Source organism: Tamandua tetradactyla, chromosome 4 (genome assembly GCF_023851605.1).
Source record: "Tamandua tetradactyla isolate mTamTet1 chromosome 4, mTamTet1.pri, whole genome shotgun sequence".
In the NCBI taxonomy this organism is placed as follows: Eukaryota; Metazoa; Chordata; class Mammalia; order Pilosa; family Myrmecophagidae; genus Tamandua; species Tamandua tetradactyla.
In genome coordinates, this window is record NC_135330.1 from 8,117,115 (window position 1) to 8,143,481 (window position 26,367).

Sequence of the window (26,367 nt, forward strand, 5' to 3'; positions counted from 1 at the left end):
CGCCTCCCCCCCAGGCACACACTCGGGCCTAATCAAACACCTGCCCGCCCTCCCCACCCCGGAGCTGGGAGGCCGCCGCCCGCCGCCACCCCCTACCCAGACTGCAGCAGCCCCCGGAGGGGAGGGGAGCCCCGGGAGGCGGATTCCTGCGGGTTTGTTTACAGGGCGCGGGGGAGGGAGGTGCCGGGCTGAGTAGAGGCCCCGACGGACTGGGGGACCCGGCCCAGACTAGGCCAGGCTCGGCTACCCGGCCCGGGGGCGCCGCACCAACGACTCCGTCCCTCCCCTCCACACACACGGCGTGTCCGTACACGCTTACCCTCCTCTTCACACACTTCACAAATATTAGCATACGTACGTCAAAGAGTTTCACACGCAGGCCCACACGGGGCTGTGATATTACTTACAAATGCTCTCACACTTGCGCGCCATCTCACGTATTTACACACGCCAGATGCACATGTGTGGTTACAGTTTGTCACCCTTCCTGCATAGATTCTCACAGCCCATATTCAAGAGCCCGTTCGCACGGTACACATGTCAGGCACACACATACGCCCAGTACACATGTCGTGCACACACATACGCACGGGGCCCCTTTAGCGCCTGGAGAAACAGGGGCGAAGCCCCTCGCTTGCCCAGGACCCCACGTGTGCCTCCCGCACACAGGCACTAAAGGACAGAGGCTTAGCCCCCGCCGCACACAGGGTTGCAGTTTATTCCCGGCATCTAGGCGATGACACAATCTCCTGAACAAAGACAACATTGACAGACCCAACAAAAACAAACAGTCGCGTGTGTGTGGGGAGGGGGAGCAGAGCGCAGAGTCCAGGAAGGGGCGGGCGTGGGGGGGGCGGGGTGTTGAGAGTGTAGGAACGCGGCCGCCCAAGCTGGTGCGTGCAAGGCTCGAGAAAGATGCGGGGCGCATCAACAACCTCGCACCCTGCGGGCTCCGCGCGGGGTCCAGGCGAGCCCTGCTCCGCACCCCCGCGCCCGCAGACCCGCACGTGAGAGCGCCCGGCACAGGCCGGCAGAGCTGTGCCCAGACCCGCAAGTGAGCGCACACACACAGCTCAGAGATTCGCGGAGGCAGAGGCTCGCGCAGCACACGCTCCGGCTCCCCGGGCCCCCTCCCCCGCCCGCCTCCCCTCCTCCCGCTCCCCAGGCCCCCGGGCGGCCGCGCGCCGGGCGGGGCGGGGGCGGGGCGGGGTGTCGGGCGGCGCCGGCCCAAAAGGCGGAGTCGCCGGGCCGAGGGGCCAGAGCTGAGAGCGCGGCGCTGATTGCCGCGGCGGACAAAGCCTGCCGGATCCCGGACCCGAGGAGCCCCTCGACCCGCCCGGCCTGGCCAGGCCCCGCGCGATGGAGTTCCTCTGGGCCCCTCTCCTGGGTCTGTGCTGCAGTCTGGCCGCTGCGGACCGCCACACCGTCTTCTGGAACAGTTCCAACCCCAAGTAAGCCCCGAAAGTCTCCCGCCGGCAGCCCGGGTGCCCAGCTGGCACTGCCCTCCCCTCAAGGGCAGCTGTCCCGGCCAGCGCCTGGCCTGAGCCTAAGAGAGGTGACTAGAGGCGGGAGGGATTCTGGGATTTTCCTTCCGACACTTCTTCCCCATATCTGGGAACACCCTTTTCCCAGGGCAGGAACCTGGCTGTGCCTTCTTGCATGGGCAGTAGCTCTGCCCTTCCCCTTCTTGTCCCAGCTTCTCTGAAGTGAGGGACCCATGCTGGGTGGGCACCTGCCCCACACGTGGACCACCCTCTTAGGCAGCCAGGGTGCTTGCTCTAGGCCCTCCACATGAGAGCCTCTGTGCCCCTCCTTGTCTGTCACTTGGGCATCTGCTTGTTCTGACAGGTACCCCATGTGACATCAAGACTAAGTAGAGTGCTCCATGCACCCTGGCAGGACCCCCCCAGAGGGCTCTAGGCTGCAGGCATTAAGCATTAATTCTGTATTCAAAGTGCCCCTGGAAAGCTCCCTACAAGGGGTCTTTTGAGGTTGCAGTGAGTGAGGCACATGCCGTACATGGGTAGATGGTAGGAGCGAGGGCCTGGGAAAAGAGGTTCAGAAGGAAGTGAAGGGGTTAAAAGGATAAGAAAGGGCTCTGTGCAGGAAGGAGTTAATTTCTCCTGGGCAGGTTTAGGGCTGGGAAGCAAATGGTACTGAGAGAAAGAAGCTTCCTTGAACTCTTTGTTCTTGCCCTTGAGTTTTCTGAAGTTTTGGGAACAACATTTTCCGGGAAAACCAGAGAGGAAGGAAGAAGGAGCAGGTTGAGTAGTGCCAGGCAGCTTGGCGTCCCTGAAAACACCTCATTCAGCTCCACGCCTGCCCCCATCACGCTCCCCTGAGAAATGTACTGTGCCAGCTTCCTCTGACCCTTTATCTGTGGACATTACAGAGGGGAGCTGGAGGGAACAACCAGCTGCCAACCAAGGGCCATGCCCCTTGACCAGAGGGCGCCAGGGCAGCCTGTCATCCCTCCCCTGCCACCACCACCCCACTGTCCTTTGCTTCCTCGACCCAATCTCATCCTAGTGGGAGAGAGCAAAGTCCCTGTTTATGCCCTGCCAGGTGTTGGCTGAGGGGGAGGAGGAGACAGGAAGCCATGAGTAGGGAGGGGGGGCCCTGGCCTTTTCCGTTCCCAAACTCCCAGGTTTCCTCTTTTTCAGGAAGGAGCCTCTTCCTCACGCCCCCCCCTTTCCCGCCTTCCCTGACGCCGCTGCCCTCCTTTCCCAGAGGGAGAGCAAGTCAAACAGGGACTAAGTGGAGCAGATTGGACCCCCAGGAGAGGGCTGACGGGTGCCCCCAGCAAGCACAGCTCCTGCCCGTCCATCTGGCACACGCGCATGCAAACACACACACACACACACACACACGCACACACACACACGCTACCATACTCAGGACTAAAGAGAAGCCAACTCAGAGTGGAGTCCCTAGGCAGCTAGGCCAAAGATGAGGTGGCGATGAGCTGGGTGGGGTGCGGGGCTGCCGTGGGTGACTCAGGGCAGAGGGCATTGGCCCTGGCATCTCCAGGCTGCAGGCGGGGGCAGCATAATGAGAAGGGTGGTGCCACTAGAAACTGGGCCCCTGCTCGCCAAAGAGGCACGTACCCATCCCATTCAGACCCGCCAGGTCCCTTCGCCTGGAGGACAGCGCAAGAGAGCAGTGTGTTGTCGTGGGGTCTGGGGGGGGTCCCAGGGGCTGCCCACATCTGACAGACTAGATTTTCACAGGTTCTCATGAGCGTTGTGCGCAGGTGGCAGAGGTGAATGAGGAATATGAGTCAGTGCCCGTCACGGGAATGGGGGAAAGACGCCAGGCCCAGAGCTGAAATACCTGTTCCAAAATGGCTTCTATGTTTATCTCTCCAGAGAGGAATTTTAAAAGCCTCTCTCAGCTCCTTTCTCCCCCTCTCCTCTTCCCAGAGTGGGGGAGGGGCCCTGGTAAACCCAGCTGGAGTGCTGGCATGTCCTCAAAGCCAGGCCTACTAGGGGTCATGCTGACTGGGCAGCCGGTGCCCACCCCAGAAGGCCTCTTGGCCTAAACCCTGCCCCTCCCTCCACCACCCATGTCCAGGCTTTGGTTGAAGCAAGTTGGCAGCCTGCTCTGCTGAGTCTCTAGCTGGCAGCGGTTGGGGGAATTTAGAAAAGCTGATCAGCTTGGAGGGGGCAATGGGAGGACACCTTTCCCTCTTCTAGAACCCCACCCCGACTGGAGCCAGGTGTCTAGAGCTGAGGCAGAGAGGGTGGGCCGGCAGGCTGGAGCCTGGGGCCCTGGGGGGAAAGGCTGGGGGAGGGGCGCCAACTGCACCTTGGGAGGAGGGGAGGAGGGAGGCAGCCTCAGGTCTGAGAAGCCCAGCATTTCTGAAGCTCATCTCAGGGTAGGCAGAAGGGTGGCTTTTGGATAGAAAGGGACAAGGGTGTTTTGGGGGTGCTTTGAAAAAAGTGGACAAGGAGACCTGGGCATAAATTTAAATTGCTAGAAAGGGAGATTTGAGGGGACTGAATGAATTGTGAAAGTGATTTCACTTAAAGGACTGGGGACGTTATCTGTGGGCCTGAGGGCTTAGGGAAAGAGTGAAACTGGGAAATATGGAATATACTTGGTGGTTTGGGAAAAAAATAAGAGGAGGGAGAGACGTGGAGACTTAATGTATTGGGGGCTCAGTGGTAGCCTGGTAAAGAGAACGGGTTAATTGGATCCTGATTCCAGAATGGGACAGTAGTGTCTCAGACTGAGGGCTGATAGCATTTAAAGGAACAGTTGATAGAATAAATTTGAGGGACATATTTATGGGTAGAAGAAAATGTAGAATGAGCTAAGGAAACACTAGAAGCCCATTCTTCAATAAATGTCATGGGGATTATGGGAAGTGTCTTTGTTTTTTCAGTCAACAAATATTTAATGAATACCTGCTATATGCCAGCATTGTGCTGCCGTGACTTGTAGAGTGACAGATGATACAACCCTGCCAGGCCCCAGCCACCCCTCCTGCCTAGAAAGTGTCCATGTGGGTCTCCCAAGGAGATGAGGAGTTGGTTTCAAGCAAATGGCCCCTTATCCTGGTTCTGGTCTTCAGGGCTCCCAGATGAGCCTGGCTCCGGGAAGTGTTTGGTCCCTGAAAGGCACTGTGAGTGGGTGTTTAGAGGATTAATGGAGACAGTGATGGTAAAGGGAATATTTGAGGATGGTGGGGAGAGATTTAGGAGATCAAGATCAAGATTTTGGGAAAATCTTTGGTGGGGGGGTGTGCCCAGTGTGAAATGTGAGAGGTCATGTCAACACCTGGAAGCCCAAGTCTCTGGTCTGGCTCCTGAGTGACCACCTGCTTTGTCCCCTTCTGCACGTGCCCAGGTTCTGGAATGAGGACTACACTGTCCATGTGCGGCTGAATGACTACCTGGACATCATCTGTCCACATTACGAGGATGACTCTGTGGCAGACGCCGCCATGGAGCGGTACACGCTGTACCTAGTGGAGCACGAGGAGTACCAGCTGTGCCAGCCCCGCTCCAAGGACCAGGTCCGCTGGCAGTGCAACCAGCCCAGTGCCAGGCATGGCCCAGAAAAGCTGTCGGAGAAGTTCCAGCGCTTCACACCCTTCACCCTGGGCAAGGAGTTCAAAGAGGGACACAGCTACTACTACATCTGTGAGTGCCTGAGAGGCAGGCGCGGCTGGGTGAGAGCATCCTGGGGGCCGTGGAGGCAGGACACAAATGATTTGGTACCTGCTTGGTGGGGAGTCAAGCAACAGAGGATCCCTCCCAACATATCATATATTATTCATTTGTTTACATTATAAATATGGAGTGGGAGTGAGCCTCTGCTATGTTCTGGGCACTCTGCTAGGCCTAGAGATAAATATAACACTGTACAGTCCCTGTCCTCAAGGAAGGTATGAAGGGACAAGCTGGATTAATAGACCATTAGTAAAAGTGACATGTGGCTCTTCCCATAAGCGGCCCAAGGTGATCACTAAAAATGTTTTGCTCTTCACTTGACCCAGAAAACCCTACAAAAACATACAAATCAGGAGGTTCAGATCTTCCTGTTCACTTTAAGAACACCCAAAAAACTCCTTAGGCCATCAAGAATATGTGTATTCGAAAAGCCACCAAGTATACGAAAGATGTCACTTTACAGAAGCAGTATGTTCCATTCCATCATTACAATGGTGGCGTTGGTAGGTGTGCCCAGGCCAAACAGTGGGGCTGGTGGTGGCCCAAAAAGAGTGCTGAATTTTTGTTGCACATGCTTAAAAATGCAGAGAGGATTGCTGAATTGAGATGTAGATTCTCTGGTCATTGACCACATCCAGGTGAACAAAGTCCCTGAGATGTGCCACAGGACTCACAGAGCTCCTGGTCAGATTAACCCATACACGAGCTCTCCTTGCCACACTGAGATGATCTTTACTGAAAAAGAACAAACTGTTCTTAAACCAGAAGAGGAGGTTGCACAGAAGAAAAAGAAATCCCAGAAGAAACAAAAACTTATGGCTTGGGAATAAATTCAGTTTAAAATACATGCAAATGAAAGCTAAAAAAAAAGTGACGTGATAAACAAGAGCATAGGGACCCTGGGAAAACCTGCAAATGCCCGGCAGGCTGGAGGGTCAGGGAGACTCGCTGGGGGAAGATGACCCCAGAGTTTAGGACTAGCAGAGGAGGTGCCAGCACGAGGGCGTATGTTAACAGAGAGTATGACATCATATACGGGTCAGCGTGGCTGTGGTGGGACGAACACAGGAAGTGGGGAGAGATAAGCTTGGACAGGTGGACAACAGCGATCATGGGAGGGCCTAGGATGTGCCCAGGAGTCTGGACTTTATCCTCAGGGCAGTGGAAGGCCACTGAGATTTTAGGAGTTGGAGGATCAGCTCTGTGACGAAGGATCCAGGACTCATCCTGTCAGTGGGACCCAGGCAGGTGGCATATAAGATGGACCAAGGAAAAGGAGCCCATTGTGAGAGCCTCACCCAAATTTAGACTTGAAGAGGAGGAGGTTGGAATGTGGGGAGGGATATTGTCTGTGTTCCTTTTACCACCATTGCCAGAGCTAAGGATTTTCCCAAAGAATGGGAGACTGGGCTGAACACTGGGTAGCAAGTGAGCAAAAATTACAAAGAATAAGAATCAGCGATTAGAGAGAAGAGGAGGGATTAAAATGAGCTGAGAAAGGAGGGGCCAAAGGTATCTGGGCTTATATTTTCATTTTCCAACAAAGGTTCCTTTGTTTATTTTGTAGCCAAACCCATTCACCACCAAGAAGATCAGTGCTTGAGGTTGAAGGTGACCGTCAATGGCAAAATCAGTGAGTGTCAGGGACCTGGGGGCTCCTTCCTCCACCTCAATGCTGGGCCTGGTCTATGATCTGGGATGGGAGGGAAGTCCCACTGCCCAGACCACCTAGCATGCCCCAATACAATACCTGATTTTCCACCATGCTTGTCTTACAGCTCACAGTCCTCAGGCCCATGCCAATCCACAGGAGAAGAGGCTTCCAGAAGGTGGGTACCTGGAACATACTGGGCTTAGGGCACAGAAGGGGTTTGTTTGAGGAGGATGGGTACAGGGGGTGGGTCCCTTGCCAGGTAAACTGAGGGTTCAGTGATGCCAGCAAGGGGACCGCTTACCTTAGGGGCTTTTGTCCTCTCACCATGCAGATGACCCAGAGGTGCAGGTTCTCCATAGCATCGGTCACAGTGCCGCCCCCCGCCTTTTCCCACTTGCTTGGGCTGTGCTGCTCCTGCCACTCCTGCTGCTGCAAACTGCGTGAAGGCGTTTGCCATAGCTGGTTTATGGATTGAGACTGGGCTGAGGGGTCAGGGGCGGGTGCCCCATGCCTGTTCCAGGGCAGCTCCCAAAGCCCCAGCCCTGGGAACTGCTCCCACATGCATAAGCTGCCACCCAGCAGCTTTGAAACGGGTCAGTATTAAGAGTTTCAACCGAAAGGAGGTTGGCAAGCCTGGCAGTGCCATCCCCACCTCCACCTCAAAGGGACAGAGAAAGAAGTGGGGACAGTCCTTTCCCCTCTATTCCTGCCCTGAAGCCAAAGAAACAAGCTGTGCAGACATCACTGCTGAAGAGGGGTACATCAAGAACTGTGCTTGCAGGGGCCTAGGGTTATGTAGGTGGATGCTGAGCTTGGAAAAGATACCCCTCCCAGAGAGAGCCAGGACACCCAGAAGAACTGACAAGAGAAGAGAGAGCTTGGGAGGCACGAAGAGAGGAAGCATGCTTGGGCTGACCCAGCATCACCCCAAGACTTCCATCTGTGGAGCTGCCACAGAGAGGTTTGTAGCAAGGCCCTGCATCCTTTCCCTCATCCTAAGGCAGCACTCCCCAAAGCTGTGCCAGCAGGGGCTGTGCTACCCTGTTCTTAGAGGGTAGCCATAAGGGCAGTGCCCGTGTGTACGGAGTCTGCGTACAGTGTAGTGTGAAGGGCAGGGCCCACGTGTACAATATGTGTATATAAACTTGCTGTACGTCTGTGCTGATTTCTACAACTGGAGTTTTTATACAGTGTTTTTTGTCTCAAAATAAAGCCATGTGTTTGTTTTATTTTGGTTTGTTTGGGGACATGTTTTTTAATGCCCCCTCCATACTAGCGTATGACCATTCAGTCAAAAAAAACGAGTGCCTAATATGCGCTACACCGGTAGCAGATGGGTTTGCATTCCTTTCCTTCTCTCTGGAAAGGACATGTGCCTCTCACCAGGCCATAGGGTGGAGTGTTTCCTTCCCTGAGGGGTATGGGAGACCAGGGTATTCCCCATAGCAGTTTCTCTGGTTCTAGGCTACACCTCAGTCTGGAAGTTCTTCCTGCCCAGACCTCTGCGCCATTCCTACTCCCTCAGCGCAGGGCTTTGGCACATAGTCCCGATGCTGTTCCGGTGAGTCAGGACCCGCCGGCGGAGGCATGCGGCCCCACCAGCGCAGGCCAGGGGGAGGCTGGGAGGGAAAGTTCCCAGCAGCGAGGAGGGCGGACCAAGGAGCCAGTGATAGGGTTTTAGATGGATTGGCCAAGTCACGTGAGGAGCAGGGCGTCTGACCAGAGTCCTGGCAACCACTATGTAATTAGGGTTAGGGGCTGGGCAGAGACTTAAGCAAACTCCGGGAAAAACCTCCTAAACCCTGGGAAACACTCTGACTAGGGAGTGGATGGAAGGCCCGCCGAGGTGTGGCTGAGGCTTGCACGCCGTTGTGTAGAGCTCTGTCACGTAGGCCTGTGGGAGCACGAGTCGAGGCGGGAGTCTGGGTGACTCAGGAGTAGCCCGAGTATGAGGAGCGGTGGATGTCGGGGACACGTACGTGGAGCCCCCAGGAAGGCCCAGGGCCGACCAAGGTCTAGGGGGCAAGGGCAGAGCCGAGAGTTCCAGAGAGCGGCGGTGGGTCTGCGGGGCCGGGTGCGTCCCGAGGGGCGGGGCCTGAATTCCTGTTTGGCGTACTAGGGGCGGGCCGGATCCCCGTTCAGTTTCCGGAGAGACGGCCGCGGTGCGCGGGGGCGGGGCCGAGTGCGTGAAGGGGCGGGGCCCAGGGCGTCACGGGGCGGGGCCGAGAGCGTGGGGGCGGGGCTCTGGGCGCCGCGGGCCCGTGGCTGAGGTGGCCCGTGCCGGGTGCCAGGCGCGGAATCCGACCGAGGGCGGAATGGAGGCTGGCAGCGTGGCCGACTCGCTCCTTTCCGGAGCCTGTATACTCTTCACCCTCGGCATGTTCTCCACCGGCCTGTGAGAGCGCGGCCGGGCTAGGCCCGGGCAGGACCAGGAAGTCGGGAAAGGAGAGAGAGGGGGCAGAGACGTGACCGCCACCCCAGGCTGCGCCCGGGTCCCGGGGTCAAAGTGGAGTCGGGTCAAGGGGACTGGAAAAAAGGGCCTAACGGGTCGCTTGGCCCGAGGGAGAAGGCACAGGAATTGAGGGTGGGGGCGGGGGACTTTGGGGACTGGAGGACAGGAATGGGGGGGCTCGACCCCTCAGCATCCGTCCCTCCCTTCCCACCTCTCAACCCTCCTTTCGGGGCCCCGTTACAGCTCGGACCTCAGGCATATGAGGATGACCCGAAGCGTGGACAGCGTCCAGTTCCTGCCCTTTCTCACCACGGATGTCAAGTGAGGGGGGCGACAGCTGCGGCGCGAAAGGCTGTATGAAGGAAGTGGGGGGAGGGGGAGAAGAGGAACGTGGAAGGCCCTCGGGTCCCCCTCCCCTACCAAGCCCTAGGGTCGATCTCCCTCCCTCCACCCTACAGCAACCTGAGCTGGCTGAGCTACGGGGTCTTGAAGGGTGACAGTACCCTCATCGTGGTCAACACCGTGGGTGCTGTTCTACAAACCCTGTATATCTTGGTGTATCTGCACTACTGCCCCCGGAAGGTAGAGGCCCTCCCCGGACCCACCTCTGCTACATGTCCTGCCTTGTTGGCAGGGCAAACACTACTTCCTAGAAGACTATATAACAGGCTGGCACTGCCACCTTTTCCTAGAAGGCTTTGCAGTCTTCCTTCCTTCCTCCATGGAACCAGCCTTCTGAGGTTCACCCACTGCCCCACTCTGCCTAGCCTGAGGGTACCTGTGCTGCCCTGAGCTTCACCCAACAAGCTGAGGGGAAAGGGCTTTTCTCTCTAATTTTCTTTAGAGCTAGGACCAGTGGCTGAGGATGAAATGATTAGCTCTGAATCCTCATTCAATTACATAAATATTTATTAAGCTCTTACTGTGTGTACCAAACTCACAGAAAAAGATACTTTCCCTCTCTTAGAGACCTCCAGTGTTGTGGGTGGATCAGACCTGTGCCCAGGTAACTGGCAGGAAGGAGGCAGTAACAAGTGCAACATTGGAGGCTTGGACAAAGGCTGGCTGCCCCATCAGAACATGGGAAAGGATGGGACAAATTAATTTTGCGGAGGAATGTTGTCAGAGGGCTCCTGGCACATCTGGAAGTAAATTTGCTCTCTCTCCCTGCAGCATGCTGTGCTTCTACAGACTACAGCCCTGCTGGGGGTCCTTCTTCTGGGTTATGGCTACTTTTGGCTCCTGGTGCCCGATCTCGAGGCGCGGCTTCAGCAGCTGGGCCTCTTCTGCAGTGTCTTCACCATCAGCATGTACCTCTCACCACTGACTGACTTGGTGGGTGGGGGTGTCCAGGGAGGTGGAGGAGATAAGAAGGGCCTGGCTCCCGTTGCCAGGGGCTGTGGTTTATCCCCCAGAGGGAGATCAAAATCCTCTAGGACCAGACTGTGGAGATGAGGGAGTCAAAGGCAGGAGGGAAGGGTTGGGTAATAGAAGATCAAGGGAGGATGTTTGACCTTTTCCCTGAGGGTATTCTAAGACAGGGCAAGAGCTTTATTATGTATGCAAGCTAGGGGTGGGTCCTCCCTTTGAGGCTGTGGAAAAAGGGAAAACTGCAGTAGCCACTAAGAAGGGCTTCTTTCATCTCACAGGCCAAAGTCATTCAAACTAAATCAACACACCGTCTCTCCTTCTCACTCACCATTGCCACCCTCCTCACCTCAGCCTCTTGGACCCTCTATGGGTTTCGACTCAGAGATCCCTACATTATGGTAAGCAGGATTGGGATAGGGTGACAGGTGTGCAAGGTGGAAAACCAGCTCCTCTCATCGTGGCCTTGTGGTTTCAGGTGCCCAATGTTCCAGGAATCCTCACCAGCTTCATCCGCCTCTGGCTTTTTTGGAAGTTCCCCCAAGAACAAGACAGGAACTATCGGGTTCTGCAAACCTGAGTCAGCTCACCTCACCACTGGGCACTTTAATGCCAACCTGATACCAAAGAGAGCCCCAGTTTCAGCTGTTCCTGCTGACCCACCCACAGGTGCAGTGGGTGGTGCGGAAGAAAAAGGGACAATTTTGAGAATAGACAGACCAAAGTAAGAGCTCTACTTAGAAGATGATACGGGACCTGGGAGACGAATCACTTTTTATTTTGTAGAGATTATATTTTTTAATTTTGGAGGTTGGGGCTATTATCTTTAGAATGTGCCTTAAAATAAACTGATACCCACCCCTTCCTATCACCACCAAATCTCCATTCCATGAATCTCAAACTGCCTGCTCTAGGGAAGGGTGGTGACTGGATGGTTACTCTGCTGGGTAGGAGTGTGCTGTCTGATCCAGTTATTGTAGGACTAGTAGGGTTGGCTCAGGAAAGGTATCTGAAAGAACCAAGAAGTTGGAAAGCCTTTAAAAGAACCCACGGCGGATTTTATGAAGAAGAGAGTTTAGGCTTTAAGAAGTACTTTCTGACAGGCTTAAGGACCAAGAAAGTAGAATGACATTATCATCCCAAACCATCTTGAGAAGAGAGGTCTTTGGCTCATTTGATCCAAAAAAAGGAAATCAGCAGGATACAAAGGCAGTGATGGCCTCGGGAAACTGGTTCTCCCCACCCCTCCCCTCCCTACCGCTGGTATATACGAATCCCGAATTCCCATTCTCCATAGTCAAACTAAACGAAGTAGAAAATAAGCTTGCTCTTTAATAGGGCTGCCCGGGCAAGGATGGGGGTAGGTATCAAAAGCGCAGCCCCTTGCGGGCCAGGTCAGCCCGGGCCTCCTGGATCTGGCTCTGCAGCTCGCGGGCAGCGTCCTCGCAGTCGTGAAACGTGGCCACGCGATAGCCCACGGTGCCCAGGGCATAGCAGCCGGCAGACACCAGCAAGTAGGCGGGCAGCGGCCACAGGACCTCTCGGCAGGGCGAGGGCAGCTCCAGGCCCAGGACTCCCATGGTCAGGGCCGCCCAGGTGGAGCCCAGGAGCGCCAGTCCCCACAGCCACTGCGCTAGCTTCGTCATGATCCCTGTGGCAAGAGAAAAGCAAAGCTGGGGTTCCTTCCACCTGTCCTACTTCATCCCCTCCAGATCACCTGTCCTGATCTCCGCCCCTCCGTCGCTCTCACCCTCCCTTCTTAATACAACCCTCAACCTACATTTACCTCTTTGCCCGGCGTCTCCCCTTCCCCACGCCGCTCTGACGTCAACACTCGGAAGTGCCCTACAGCGCATGCTCCGCCTCTACGCGGCCTTCTGGGAATTGTAGTCTTCCTGGTGGTGCCAAGAGGACGCGAGGTCCAGATCTTCCCCCCACAACCAAGCGGCCTTTGGAGACCTTTGCTCTGCGCACCGTGGGATGGGTCAACGGGTTTCGAGGGCTGCTTCCCTCGCTCGGGCCCCACTCCAGACTGCGGTCTTGGCAAATGCCATCGGGCTTGCCTTACAAGGTGGGCATGTAATATTCCCCACAGATCCGTTCTCCTGCACAGGAATCCAACTTATTTATTTATTCACGTACCTAGTCATTCATTCATTCTCTCGAACTTTTCTTAAATGCCATGACAGACTTTGGGGACACAGAGTTGTATCGAGAGACTCAGCTGCTCCCGGAGAGGAGGGGAAAAGAAGAATCAGGGAAGCAGAGGCATTGACTACTAACCATGATGCCTTGAGATATATTAAAACAGAGCCTGCCCTATTTTAAAAGAGAAGCACGGGGGCAACGGTGGCTCAGTGACAGAGTTCTCACCTGTCATGCCAGAGACCTGGGTCCGGTTCCTGGTGCCTGCCCATGTTAAAAAAAAAGAGAGAGAGAGAAGCACGGGGGAGCTACCAGTAGTTTGGAGCTGGAAAGTTGTCACGCTTCCGTATTACTGTCACAGGAATGGGCAGCTAAGGGGGGAAAATAAGGGGTGGAGGGATATGTTAAAAGGTGTTGAGGGAAAGGGTATGCTTCTTTTAAGAAAGTTTTCGGATGAATTCATGATAGGTATATATTTTTTAAAAAGTAAAAGAAAATGTCAGGCAGTGTCAACTTCAGGGTAAACAGTTGTCAAAGAAATGAAAGAGAATTGATAAAGCCTGTCTGATAAAGATCACAGGAACACACCTGTAGTTGGACAGAAGTATCTTTATTACCTTGCTGATGCAAGGGGACGCACACACCAGAGAGGAATTGTGGGGCAACTCATCAGAGGAAGAAACATGCTCAATACGGGATAAGTGAAAGGATCGTGTTTAGGTAAAATTGAAATGAAGCAGTATTTTGATAAGTTCAAACGTAAACGTGACTGTACGTAAAGAGATCAACAAGCCCGGGCTGAAAAGTGGACTCGGGATCCACTTGGAAACTATAAAATTTTTAAAATGTGGAATGTTGCATCCAAAAACCCATTATCTGAAGCTCGGCATCTGGGTTGGAAATCCAGGCTTTCTCTGTCAAAAGAACCCACATGGCTTAGATCTCCAGGCTGGAGTGGGATGTTCCATTCTCCCTGATATGATTTCAAATAGCAAAGTTCGTGACCATGATTTTAGAGAATGGGGTTTCTCAGCCCTGTGTCCTTGTTAATAAACAAAAGCAGTTTTTACAGGTCCAAAGTCTTAGTACAAACATTACATGGCTCAACTACAAAGAATATTTTCACATTCATATGTGATACAATACATATATGATGCATTCTATCGTATGCTAAATTTGCATATATGCTTAGCCTATTTTTTCACTTTCTGTTCTGTTCCACTGATCTAGAGAGGGAGGTGCTATAGTTTTGTGGTAAAGCAGGCAGGCTCTGGAGTCCAATTGTCTGATTTCTTTCTCATTCTCCTCAGTTGTATAATGGGGATAATAATAGCACCTACCTCATGGAGTTGCTATGAAGATTGAATGAGACGAAGCCCTCACCACAGCGCCTGGCACATGGTAATGAACGTCAGCTCTTGCAGTGATCCTTACCTGCCCATTCCTGCTCCAGTAACTCGGTGGACCAAGATTGCTAAGAACATGGGGCTTCGGGTGGATGCAAAAGTTCTGCTACTTACTATTTGCAGATGATAAATATTGGGCAAATTACTTACCTTTTATCCTCCCTGTGTCTCAGTTTCCTCATCCATAAATGGAGATATAAAAGTACCTACCTTAGCATGTTGTGAAAATTCAACATGACAGTGTCATGTAGGGTACGACACACAATAACCATTCGATGAGTATTTCTTCTGCTGATTATTATTATAATTTTATAGTTCCTTGTTTTTGTGTGGTGGGGCAAGCTCCTTCTCATTGTCTTTCTCCAAAAAAAAATTTCTGGGGAGCAGCAGTCAGTGTTCCATGGCCAGGTGTACTCTGAGTGAATAAAATAGAATTTCTGGATCTGAAACTGTGCCCGTATCTGAAAGTCACTGTGGCCAGTGAGGCATTGACCGAGCCATTGGTGGGATATTTGGGCTGATGGGAGTGCGAGTTTGAATGTTTTTTATAGCAGATTTTTAAAAATGTTTTTCATTTTGTCTTAATTTTTACTTTAACAAGACATTCATAGTTTTTTAAAAAGTCAAATAGTTCTAATAGTTCTACAAGGTTTGTATTGAAAAATAACAGTCCTCTGTCCCACTTTTTCCACCCTTAAATACACTCCTCAGAGACAACTACTCAAGTTTCTTGGCTGCTTCTTCTGTTTTACCTCTACCTCTACATTTCTAAATAGCACGCTCATATCCTTATTATTATTTGTTTTTTATTTTCCATTTTAGATATAATCAGTTGACTGTCTGCCACGGAAGATGAGCATTCATTCCCTATATTCCTGACCTTCCTAATATACTCCTCTTCTCCCTCCAATTTAAATACACCGTGATACTCATCTCGAGTCAGTGAAGGAAGATGGAATTGTTTTTAAAAAAATCACTTAGAATTTGAAAAAGGAAATTTACTTAGATTTCCGCTTCATACCTTCTATCAAAATAAATTCCCAGCGCATTAAAAATTTTAATGTGAAAAGTGAGACGCTAAAGGTGCTACAAGAAAAGGCGCTTACATATGTTTCTAATCTTCGGTTCAAGCACTACGTGCTCCAAGCAGCCTCCCCGGGTCTCGGCCCTGCCTTGCAGGAATAGTCACCATGTCCTTCCCCTGTGCTCTCACCGACCTCTTTTTTACCATATTGAGCTTTAGGTTTTTTGATTCCCTGCTTGTCCTGCCAAGGACCGTTATGTCTTTAGGACCAAAAACAGTGGGAAACCCAGCAGACCACCTAAAAATGTAGGAGGGAGGGAGGAGGGAAGAAGGATAGGTCACCATGTGATGGCCTCGAAGGAAAGTGACCCTGCTCTCCTTGTTCCTGGGAAATATAACTACTTCAGTAGCACCCAGCCGTGGCCTGGGACAGCACTGAACAAAAGCCGGCAGGTTCTTATGGTGCAATTCCTCCCTTCTCAACCTCTCCGAAGACCATCACTCTTCTGCTGCATGTCAGGATGCAGTACGTCCTGGTTACACCAGGCTGTGGAAGGCAGTGGGGCTTGTAGGTTGAAAGTTTGGGCTTTGGGGGCAATAAACTGAGCCCCCAATCTTGGGGTTTGTTCATATGAACTTAACCCCGCAAAGGATAAGCTAAGTCTACTTAAAATTAGGTCTAAGAGTCACCCCCAAGAGAACCTCTTTTGTTGCTCAGATGTGGCCTCTCTCTCTCAGCCAACACGACAAGCAAACTCACCGCTTTGACTACGTGGGACATGACTCCCAGGGATCTGGACCTTCCTGGCAACATGGGACAGAAATCCTAGAATGAGCTGAGATTCAGCATCAAGGGATTGAGAAAACCTTCTCCACCAAAAGGGGTAAGAGAGAAATGAGACAAAGTGTCAATGGCTGAGAGATTCCAACCAGAGTTGAGAGGTTATCCTCGAGGTTATTCTTATGCATTAAATAGATATCACCTTTTTAGTTAAGGCATAACTGAGGGACTGGAGGGAACTGCCTGAAAATGTAGAACTGTGTTCCAGTAGCCATGTTTCTTGAAGATGATTGTACAATGATAATAGCTTTCGCAGTGTGACTGTGTGATTGTGAAAAACTTGTTTCTGATGCTCCTTTTATCTACATTATGGGCAGATGAGTAAAACATGGATTAAAAATAAATAAATAATAGGGGAACAAATGTTAAAATAAATTTAGTAGGTTGAAATGCTAGTGATCAATGAAGGGAGGGGTCAGGGGTATGGTATGTATGAATTTTTTTCTGTTTTCTTTTTATTTCTTTTTCTGAATTGATGCAAATGTTCTAAGAAATGATCATGATGATGAATATACAACTATGTGGTAAAAAAAGAATGTTCATATTGTATGTTGATTGGTTTTATTAATAAAAAATTTTTTAATAACAGAGAAAAAAAAGTTTGGACTTTGGGGATTGTGGTAGTTAGATACAGTTGTCAACTTGGCCAGGTGAAGGCACCTAGTTCTGTTGCTGTGGACATGAGCCAATGGTACATGAACCTCATCTTTCACTGATTACATCAGCAGTCGGCTAGGAGGGGTTCCTGCTGCAATGAATGATGTTTGACTTAAGTGGCTGGTGCTTAAATGAGAGACTCAATGTAGCACAGCCCAAGCAGCTTGGCATACCTCATCTCAGCACTCACAGCTCAGCCCAGGCCTTTGGAGATGCAGAAAGGAATCACCACAGGGAAAGTTGTTGGAACCCAGAGGCCTGGAGAGAAGGCCAGCAGAAACCATCCTGTGCCTTCCCACGTAAGAAAGAACCTCAGCTGAAAGCTGTCTTTCCTCTGAAGAACTAATGAAATAAATCCCCTTTTATCAAAAACCAATCCGTCTCTGGTGTGTTGCATTCCGGCAGCTAGCAAACTAGAACAGGGACCAAGCTCCATACACACTGAGCTGTGGGACGTTGAGCATGTAACTTAACCATTCTGGGCTTCAGTTTTCTCAGCTGTGAAAAGAAACAGATAATGATCCTCCCTCCACAGGTTGCTCCCAGGATTAAATAAGACAATGCAGGTAGGGTGCTTAAGACAGCTTGTGGCATTTAGGAAGCATGCAGGGGGACCTTGTTTCCATCGCCATTGTTGCTAATGAATACCTCTCATTTCTACATCTCCGGCAGATGATGCCCTTAGCCTCCGCAGTCTCCCGGCCTCACTACCGTCGTTCACAAACCATCTTCTGCAGTCAGTTACTTCTACAGATGGCTAAGCTCATGTTTGTTAGGGTGGCTGATTCTGTTAGCTTTAGTTTCAGAGGGAGACGGCTTCCAAATCTTGGAGCCCCAGATTTTAGGGCCTGGATTTGGAGGGCGGTGTCGACTGACAGGGAACACGGGAGGAGGGGACTGACTCCGTCCAGACGGGCCTGGGGAAGGTTTCCAGAGGCCCCCCCCCCCCCCCGCCACGCCTGAGCTGTCACTGGAAAGACGAGTAAGTTGTTCAGGGGGAGGTGGGGGAGGGGGGCGCAAGGCCGAGGGAATGGCCTGAACAAAGCCAGGGAGGCAGGAAAGCGCCCGGTGAGTAATCCTGTGGGGCTGGCCCGGGCACAAAGCATGCTTCGTGGGGGAGGTGGCAGGAGATGAGGCTGGAAAAGCTGTGCAAGATCAGATTGTTGAAGACCCCTTAAAGTGTGTGCGCTGGGGCGGGGGGGGGGGGGGGGGGGCGGTCCTTGAGGTCAGTGGCCCCAGCCCTCGGGAGGGCCGCCGACCCCTCGTGGGCCTGTGTGTACCGCGTCAGGCAGCAGAACTTTCAGGGTGCCCGTAGGCTCCAAGGTAATGACTGACGCAGCTCCAACGTGAGTCCTCGCCCGATGGGCGCAGAGTCGATCAGTAGACGCTGGGATTTTGAGAAAAGAAAAGCTTTATTTAGCAAAGATTCAGTGAAGACACGGATCAGTCCTCAAAGGTCTCCCCAAACTGGGGAAACTTTCTGTGTTTCATAGCATTCAAACAAAGGCAGCCAGGCTTCAGATAATAGGCAAAGGGGTTTGAGAGGACAGGGTCAGAGATCGTCTATTTACTGAGTATGCACCGAGTGTTTACATGCTTAGGCTACTGCACATGTCAGGTAGGCCAACTCTGGCTAGAACTAGCTTGGTTCAGCAAGATAATTTAGGAATTTGGGGTGTTGAGTTCTGGGCTGACTCCTATTAATCAATAAGGGGCTAAGTGCAAGGGCACCTGACTTTAAGTTTGCAAAACAATACAATAAGGGGATGTAAATGGGGCCAGTCATGAGTTGTCTCATTGTCCAGTTACAACGTGCAGGTTCAAAGCATAGCGTCAGCAAAACAGGCCATCTGGGTTATAGCTCAGTGAGTGTGACTTGTGCTATTATAATTAGGCAAAGTTTTCTTGTAGGTTAACCTTTTTGTTTTGTATGATAAAACTATCACAAATTAATAATTAATTCCTGACTTCCCTGCTGAGTATAGGCTCTGTGAGGCACCGAGTTAGCATCTTGTTCACTTATTGAAGCGTTCAATAAATATTTTGCATGAATAAATGAGCTAATTGCATATTGTTTTATGAATGATCTTATTTGTGGATGAATAAAGTAAATTTATAGGTTAACCTTTTTAATTGTGCACGTCTTGGGGGCTAAGCCAATTAAAGCTCGTCTAACTGGAGCTGTTAAAAAACAAGAACTTGAGCGGGCCGTGGTGGCTCAGCAGGCAGAGTTCTCACCTGCCATGCCAGAGACCCGGTTCAATTCCCAGTGCCTGCCCATGCAAAATAAAATAAAATAAAATAAAAACAAGAACTTATCCATGAAGTGCAAGGTGGGGATTTTGGAGATCAGAGAAAAGAGAAAGGGAAACTTTTGCAACCTAGTCAGAGAGGACGCTGCTTCTGAAGATGGCCAGCAGGAGGGGAGGGGTAGACATTATTAAATATATATAAAGTATAGGTCGCTATACTACTAGGTCCTTGGGGAGGGTTCCAGGTTGGACTGACCCCATTCCTGCCCTCAGGGCACTCGCAGTTCTGAGGGGTGACTGGACAGACACCCATGTAATCAACAAAAACACCTATTTGCAAAATTACAGACAGACATTGAGGGGAGCTGAGATTGTGCTGCCAACCGGAGAAGGAGTTGGTGAGTCAGGATTTCCTAAATAAGGTAACCTACAGGAGACCAGGAAGGGAAGAGGTGATAGCCTGAGGGTGGAGGGACCTGGGAACAGGCCTGGGCAGTGGTGAGAAATATCTGGCTCATTCTTGACCTTCAGCGATTTGGAGCTGATACAGGGCTGAAGTTGAGTTTTTAGCAGAGAGCTCAAAGCGTCATGGTTGTGTGTTGTTAATGGGGTTCTTGGTAGTTTTGTTAGCAAATATTTAATGACCCATATGCCAAAGCAGTGCTCTAGTGCTGAGGATCCTGAGTGAGCAAAAGAGGCAAATTCCCTGCCTTCAGTAAAGCTTATATTCTACTGTTGGGAGACAGAGAAGAAGCAAAGAAATATTTAACATGTCAAGTAGTGAGAAGTAACATGAAGGAAAACGTAGCAAGGTTAGGGGGTAGAGAGTGACTAGGGCACACGATCAGGAGGAACTCTCTGAGAAGGAGACAATTGCAAGGAGCCCTGAATGAGGTAGAGGAGGGAGAGACCTGCCGAAAGAGCATTCCAGGCAGTGGGAAGGACAAGTGCAAAGGTCCTGAGGCAGAAGCGTGCTTGGCGCAGGGGGGCACCTGGGGGCTGGGGTGGTGATGGAGTGAGCATGCAGGAGAGTGGAAGGACTTCTTCCCCATGAGGTCAGAGAGGTGGGGGGGGCCGGGGGCTGTTAGGACTGTGCAGAGAGAGGAAACAACGTGGCCAGCACTGAGGGACGTGGATGTGAATTCCAGCCCTGCCTTCACCTATCAGTTGTATGTCATCTTGAGCAGCTTACTTAAATCTTTAATTTTCTCATACGTAAAACGGGGTAATAATATTGACCTCAGAAGGCGATGTAAGGATTCAAAGGGAGAATATTTGTAAAGCAAGTGGTAAATGCTCAATCAATGTAGTTCTCACTTTATAACAAAGAAAGAAAGACCATTTGGCAAATACCCTGTAAAATCAGAACTATCAGAATCAGTGCTCTCAGGGCTACGCTAGACTCTTCCACGTTGTTATTTAATCCAGATCCAGATGAGCAGGCCTTGAGGCTTTGTGGCAGATATTATTATCCCATTTGCCCTTGAGGAATTTAAGGTTCAGAGAGGTTGCTCAGCTTGCCCACCGACCTTCACCTGGTAGGCCTCAGAGCCAGAACTAGAATTCAGGTCTGTGCGGGGCTGGAGGCGGAGAGTTGGAATGGGGCTCAGGGGTGGGGCGAGGAGGGGGATCCCCTTGAACTCTCACAAACACACATACCTCAGCCCCAGGAAGTCCCTTGAAGCGGCCTGAGGTCAGCTTTCTCAGCAACTCTTGCTCCAGAAAGAAGCGGCAAGTATGGAAGGTTCTTTTCTGTGGGACCCTGATAGTGTAGCCTCAGCCTCAAATGGAGGGCACCTTCCCCTGCCGATTCCTTCCAGCTGGTTTGAGGGTCTTGGGGAGTTCTCAGAGAAGAGCTCCTCACAGGCCGGAGGGCCTTTTGGCTCAGGGTTTATTGTCCCTGGGGCCTCAAATTTACACTTCTTATGTTAGCTCCAACCGTGGCCACACAGACCTTCGCACATTACTCTGACAGAATTTAAAGGGACTTTCCATACAGTTGATTCAACTTTTATTGTGGGATTTTCAAAAATATACATTAGTGGCAATAGGATAATGACTCTGATTCACATTTTCCCATAAGACTTTATAAAACAGGGCCTGAGTTCCCTATGAATAAAAATTTTCTATAGATCCTGTAATTATTTTGTGAATATAACACAATTGTATTATAATTGGGTGTTAAAAGTGTTACTTCGTTAAATTGTAAACATTTCAAACATTCCTCAGTTTTTCTTTATTTTCAAGTATATCTGGAGCCTTCTATCTAGAAGGGCCCTGGACCTCTTTCCATCTTTCAGAGGACTTACACCGAGGGAGAACTTGCTGAGACCTGCGGAGGCCAGGTGAAAGTGAGTGAGAAAGGAGGAGGCTGGCCCTTCCCACCCCATCCCGTAGCTGCAGAGGCCTGGGGCTGGGCAGGGGCAGGGGGCGCTGGCTTTACAGGCCCCAGGGAAAGCAGAGTGCTGTCCTCTCCTCCCGTCTGTCCCTCACTGCAGGTGATGCTGTCTAACCTCACCCAGCCCAGGGGCCTCTCTCTGCCTCGGCTCCAACTCAACCAAACAGCATTTACCGCGTAACCTCTGGAGCCCGCTTGCTCTGAGCCCTGGGGTGGGATTTGGGCCCTGCCCCCTAAGGCACTTCCAGTCTGCTGGGAGGGAGGCCAAGAAATGTACCTGAAACTGAGCAATTGAGTGCCACCAGCTGTGCCTGCACAAGGGTTCGGGCTATTGTGTGCTTCCTCAGCGGCTCTGTGAGGGACCCTAAGCCAAGGAGGGGTGTGCACAGGGCAGGCGTGGGTTCCCCGAGGGCAGGGCCTCTGGCTTCCCGTTCTTTTGTGCTTCCCACAGTGCCCAGGGCCCGCTGGGCTCACAATGAGCTTCAATGCTTGCTTTTTACTGAACCTTTCCCCCTTTGTATGTTTCTGTGTCTCTCAGCATCTCTGTCGCTACAAGTCTCTGGCTCTCTCTTGTTTCCCAACATCCTTTCCGAGCCCCTGGGGAGCAGGGCTGGGGGGGCCAGGCAGTGGGAACAGGACAGCGTCCTGTTCTCACCAAGGACAATAAGGCCCGGAAAGGGCTGGAGCCAAGGCCTGGCGCAGACTCCCCCTCCCTGCCTGCCCTGGGCGCCCTCACGGGCCCGCCCCCCAGGCCTGACCTTCAGGCCTACCCTAAGTGCCAGGCCGCCCCTCAGGCCAGAGCTGGGTGACCGAGAGTCCAGCCTTGGCCCAGGGTTGGGGGACAGCTTTGGACTTGGCCTCACCTTCTCACTGCCCTCTCCTTGGCAGCAAATCACTTCCTGCCCCAAGGCTCGTGCTCTCTGGGCCAGGGGTCCGCCTGCCTGCCCTTCCCCACCAGATCCCCCCTTCCACAGCCCTCTCCTCTGGTATTATTTATTATTTACTCGTTTCCGGAGCTAGCAGCCCAGTGCCTGAGGGTGTCGGGGCCGCGTGTGAGGGAACAGGAGGAAACATCTGGCTTCCCTCTGTCCTCCAGGGAGGGCCAGGGGTGGGGACTGCCCCAGGAGGCCCCAGGCCTTCAGCCTCCTGGGTGAAGCAGCACCTCCTCCGGGGCTGGGAAGTTAGCACCTTTGCCCTTCTCATCCTCGGGTCTCCAGAAGCCTCTGATGTCCTCATGCCCCCTTACTTAATGATGGTTATTAGGTAGCTGTGATACCCCTGCCAGGGTTAATTGGCAGGTCAGGCGTGGGCAGCCTGCAACTAAGCACCCCAGAGACAGGCTGAGTGGAGAGCCCAGGTTGGCGCCAGCCTGCCTTGTAAATGCACCCTGTCCCCAAGGATGGGGTCATTATTCCTGGGCCACACGTTGCCCCTGGTGCCAATTCAGCAGGGGGCAGAGGTACCCAGGTCCCTTGGCACTGCCTTGCACCTGCTTCCCAGCTTCTCCCCACCCTCCTGTAGCCACAGAAGTGACACTTGATGCCTGCACCCCCCCCCCAAAGCCAGCTGTCTTCATGGAAAGCCTGGTGGCCCCAGGTGGCCGGGCTTTATATGTGCTGTCTGGACTAGAACCTGGCCCTCTGCCCACAGCTTCCACCCCTGTTAGGGGAAAATCAAAGTTAGACCCAACGCAGCCTCCCTGTAAGTCTAGGGCCAATTCTAGGCAGTTTCCCCTTCTTCCCCCAGAGGGCCCCACATACTGCACACCCCCACCCCACCCTGTCACTTGATGACTTGTAGCCTAGAGCTGCCATCCCTTGGGCAGGCTCTGATCTCCACTGAACTCTCTGCTTCCACTCACAGCCCTGGCAGAAGAGGAGGCTTGTTTTAGGCTTTAGCCCTCCCAACTAAGACGGCCTTTTGGTTCTTGCAAGAACGCCGACATCCACATTGACCAGTGTCTCTCCTCCCCAGCCCTCAGGGCCGGCTTGCTGGGAAGGGTGCTGCTGGACCCTGGAGGAAGATGTAAGCTCATGGCGCCCTCTGCAGGCATCCTGGGCAAACTGCATTGCAGTCCCTCAGCCCAGGGATTGCAGGGTAAGGGTCTGGTCTCACAAATGGAAGAGGGGCCTCTAACCCTCGGCCAGAACCTTTCACTCACTTCTCACCTCCATGAGCCTTTTTTCCTGAGCATAGGTCCCTCCCATATACAGGATTCTTTTCTGGAAGGGGAGGTTCTTCGGTTCAACCAACCTCCTAATTCACTGCCCAGACCAGGCACTGGGGGGAGTACAGAGCTGAGCAGGACACTGTGTCCACTCTAAAAAACTCACATCACCCAGAAAGACAGAGGGCCTAGGCCCCCCAGAGAACAAGCAGGCTGGACAGAGAAGTGCTTCTCCTGGGAGAGCACTGACAGCCATCTCCCTCATTTCCATCAAGGCTGGCTCAGCAGCTGGTGACTTTGCCCATAGTTCACTAAAATTCTGGAAGTTCCTAATCTCTGGGCTATAAAATAAAGAAGAAATATGAAGGGGAAATACAGGGGAAAATGGGGCAGTGATCAGGCTGGACAGTCTTTTTTAAAAAAACATTTTGATTGTAAAATATATATACAAAGCAAAGAGAGAAAAAAGCATTAATTTTCAAAGCTCACTTCAACAAGAACCCAGGGTTTGTCATGGGTTACCATTCCACCATCTCAGATTTTTCCTTCTAGCTGCTTCAAAACACTGGAGGATAGAAGGTATATTAAGTCAGTTATTTAGCAGCCATACTCATTTGTTAAATCCTGTTTTCTCTGTTATACCTCCTCCTCCACCTTTGATCCTTCTCCCAATCTACAGGATCTTTCAGCAATGACCATTCTGACTTTTTCATGTTGAGAAGGGGTGTCCACACTAAAGGATAGGGGGATGTAATTAATTGATTTTCTTGGAGAGGCTGGCCTCTGAGTTTCAGGATTTAGATCTGACTAGGAACCCTATGGGAATTACAGGTTCCAGGAAAGCAAACTTAGTGCATGAAATCTTTATAGCATCTCAGTTTGAGACCTGGGTGTTATAAAGAGTCAACAGGAGTGATGTTGGTTGAGGTTTAGTAAATCATGGCAATTAGCACTATCTAACTGAAGCTTGCATAAGAGCAGCCTCCAGAATAGCTGCTTGACTCCATCTGATCTCTCTTGGCCACTGATGTCTTATTTTTACTTTTTTCACAATCACACAGTCACATTGCGAAAGCTATATCATTATACAATCATCTTCAAGAAACATGGCTACTGGAACACAGCTCTACATTTTCAGGCAGTTCCCTCCAGTCTCTCCATTACACCTTAGCTAAAAAGGTGATATCTATTTAGTGCGTAAGAACAACCTCCAGGATAATCTCTTGACTCTGGAATCTCTCAGCCATTGACACTTTGTCTCATTTCTCTCTTCCCCCCTTCGATCGAGGTTTTCTCAATCCCTTGATGCTGAGTCCCAGCTCATTCTAGGATTTCTGTCCCATGTTGCCAGGAAGGTCCACACCCCTGGGAGTCATGTCCCACGTAGGGAAGGGGAGGGTGGTGAGTTTGCTTGTTGTGTTGGCGGAGAGAGAGGCCACATCCGAGCAACAAAAGCAGTTCTCTTGAGGGTGACTCTTAGGGCTAATTTCAAGTAGGCTTAGCCTATGCTTTGCGGGGTTAAGCCTCATATGAACAAACCCCATGATTGGGGGCTCAGCCCCCTGCTCTGGTTGTCCCCACTGCTTGTGAGAATATCAAGAACTCTCCACTTAGGAAAGTTGAATTTTCTCCCTTTCTTACCATTCCCCCAAGGGAGCTTTGCAAATACTTTATTCATCATTCAAATCCCCCTGGGATTTATCGAGGCATCACTCTGGACAAACCTACAAAATCTCACGCCCCACCCAAGGTTCCATGTACTTATGATGTTCAATCAAGCTGTCCTGATATCTTATTTTATTGCACTTCTTTTCCCCCTTTTGGTTCAGAAGGTGTTGTTAATCCCACAGTGCCAGGGCCAGACTGATCCCTGGAAATCACACCCCACACTGTCAGGGAGATTTTCACCCCTGTATGTCGTGACTCTCATGGAGAAGGGCAATGATTTTCATCGCAGCGTTGGGCTGAGAGAGAGGCCACATCAGAGCAACAAAAGAGGTTTCCTGGAAGCAACTCCTAGACCTCATTATGCATAGTCTTAGCTTCTCCCCCAAATAAGTAAGTTTCATAAGAGCAAGCCTCAAAATCAAGGGCTTGGCCTATTTTCTTGGAAGTCTTCAATGGTCGACAGCATACCCAGGAGAGTTTAATTATTCCATATATATATATATATATATAGCCTGCCCACCCCACTCCTTTAGACTTCCAAGGGACTCTACCAATCCTTTTTAATTATCAGCGCACCATAGTCTGAGATATATCCTGGTATTGTATTAAACTATACAGAAATACAACACCTATCATCTTTTACCCTGTATTCTGATTCTACTTAGACCCAGCCCGACTGGCTTCATTTTTAACTCTAATTGAGGCCTGATCTCTTTTTTGGTTACTGTTACAATAGCTATGCCAACTTCCAAGGCTGCAGCACAGCTGGGTAGTCTTTTAAATACAGGCACATGGCCATGCTGGAGTAGAAAAGACGGCACAGGAACACATCAATAGAGAATTCCCATCTACAGACATGGAGAAGGGGCAGAGGGGTCATTAGCTTGGGGTAGAGAGGTGGAATAACAGAGCTCACAGGTGGCAAATAGAACCCCCGGTGTGGGACCTTGCCTTCCCTTACTCTTCTGTTCCAAGATCTTTGCCAGTATTGATGGGCAGGTCTTCCTACATTGCAGCCTTTACGCCTTTTCCCAAGTCCGCAAATCAGCCGTGCACTTTTGTTCCCTGCTGGGATTCTCACAGGAGCATATGCCACTTCAGTGCCTGACAAAGTGTCTGACATTGACAACGCTCAATATATGTTGGGTAAATGAACCC

The 26,367-nt window shown here is 51.5% G+C and overlaps 3 protein-coding genes and 1 long non-coding RNA gene across 5 annotated transcripts; 3 read left to right on the plus strand and 1 right to left on the minus strand.

Annotated features, from left to right (window-relative positions):
• Positions 1–1,252: 1,252 nt before the first annotated feature.
• On the plus strand, positions 1,253–8,060 carry EFNA1 (ephrin A1). Its single transcript, XM_077156354.1, has 5 exons — positions 1,253–1,451; positions 4,852–5,147; positions 6,745–6,810; positions 6,956–7,006; positions 7,163–8,060. The coding sequence occupies exons 1-5, from the start codon at positions 1,360–1,362 to the stop codon at positions 7,273–7,275; spliced, it is 618 nt and encodes a 205-aa protein (XP_077012469.1). The 5' UTR covers positions 1,253–1,359; the 3' UTR covers positions 7,276–8,060.
• Positions 8,061–9,074: 1,014 nt separating this feature from the next.
• SLC50A1 (solute carrier family 50 member 1) lies at positions 9,075–11,519 on the plus strand. Of its 2 annotated transcripts, none has more exons than XM_077156355.1 (6): positions 9,075–9,226; positions 9,527–9,604; positions 9,742–9,865; positions 10,457–10,618; positions 10,933–11,052; positions 11,130–11,519. In XM_077156355.1, exons 1-6 carry the CDS (start codon positions 9,147–9,149, stop codon positions 11,229–11,231), a joined length of 666 nt encoding a protein of 221 aa, XP_077012470.1. In that variant the 5' UTR covers positions 9,075–9,146; the 3' UTR covers positions 11,232–11,519. The 2 variants fall into 2 exon arrangements, with proteins under 2 accessions (XP_077012470.1, XP_077012471.1); XM_077156356.1 differs by having other exon boundaries at positions 9,092–9,207.
• A 444-nt stretch (positions 11,520–11,963) lies between these two features.
• DPM3 (dolichyl-phosphate mannosyltransferase subunit 3, regulatory) lies at positions 11,964–12,492 on the minus strand. The gene is made up of 2 exons (XM_077156357.1): positions 12,438–12,492; positions 11,964–12,302 (listed from the first exon to the last, which is right to left on the minus strand). The coding sequence occupies exon 2, from the start codon at positions 12,295–12,297 to the stop codon at positions 12,019–12,021; it is 279 nt and encodes a 92-aa protein (XP_077012472.1). The 5' UTR covers positions 12,298–12,302; positions 12,438–12,492; the 3' UTR covers positions 11,964–12,018.
• Positions 12,493–12,523: 31 nt separating this feature from the next.
• On the plus strand, positions 12,524–17,094 carry LOC143679915 (uncharacterized). The gene is made up of 3 exons (XR_013173986.1): positions 12,524–12,722; positions 14,107–14,197; positions 15,965–17,094. It is a non-coding gene; the product is annotated as an uncharacterized LOC143679915 (long non-coding RNA).
• Positions 17,095–26,367: the final 9,273 nt, after the last annotated feature.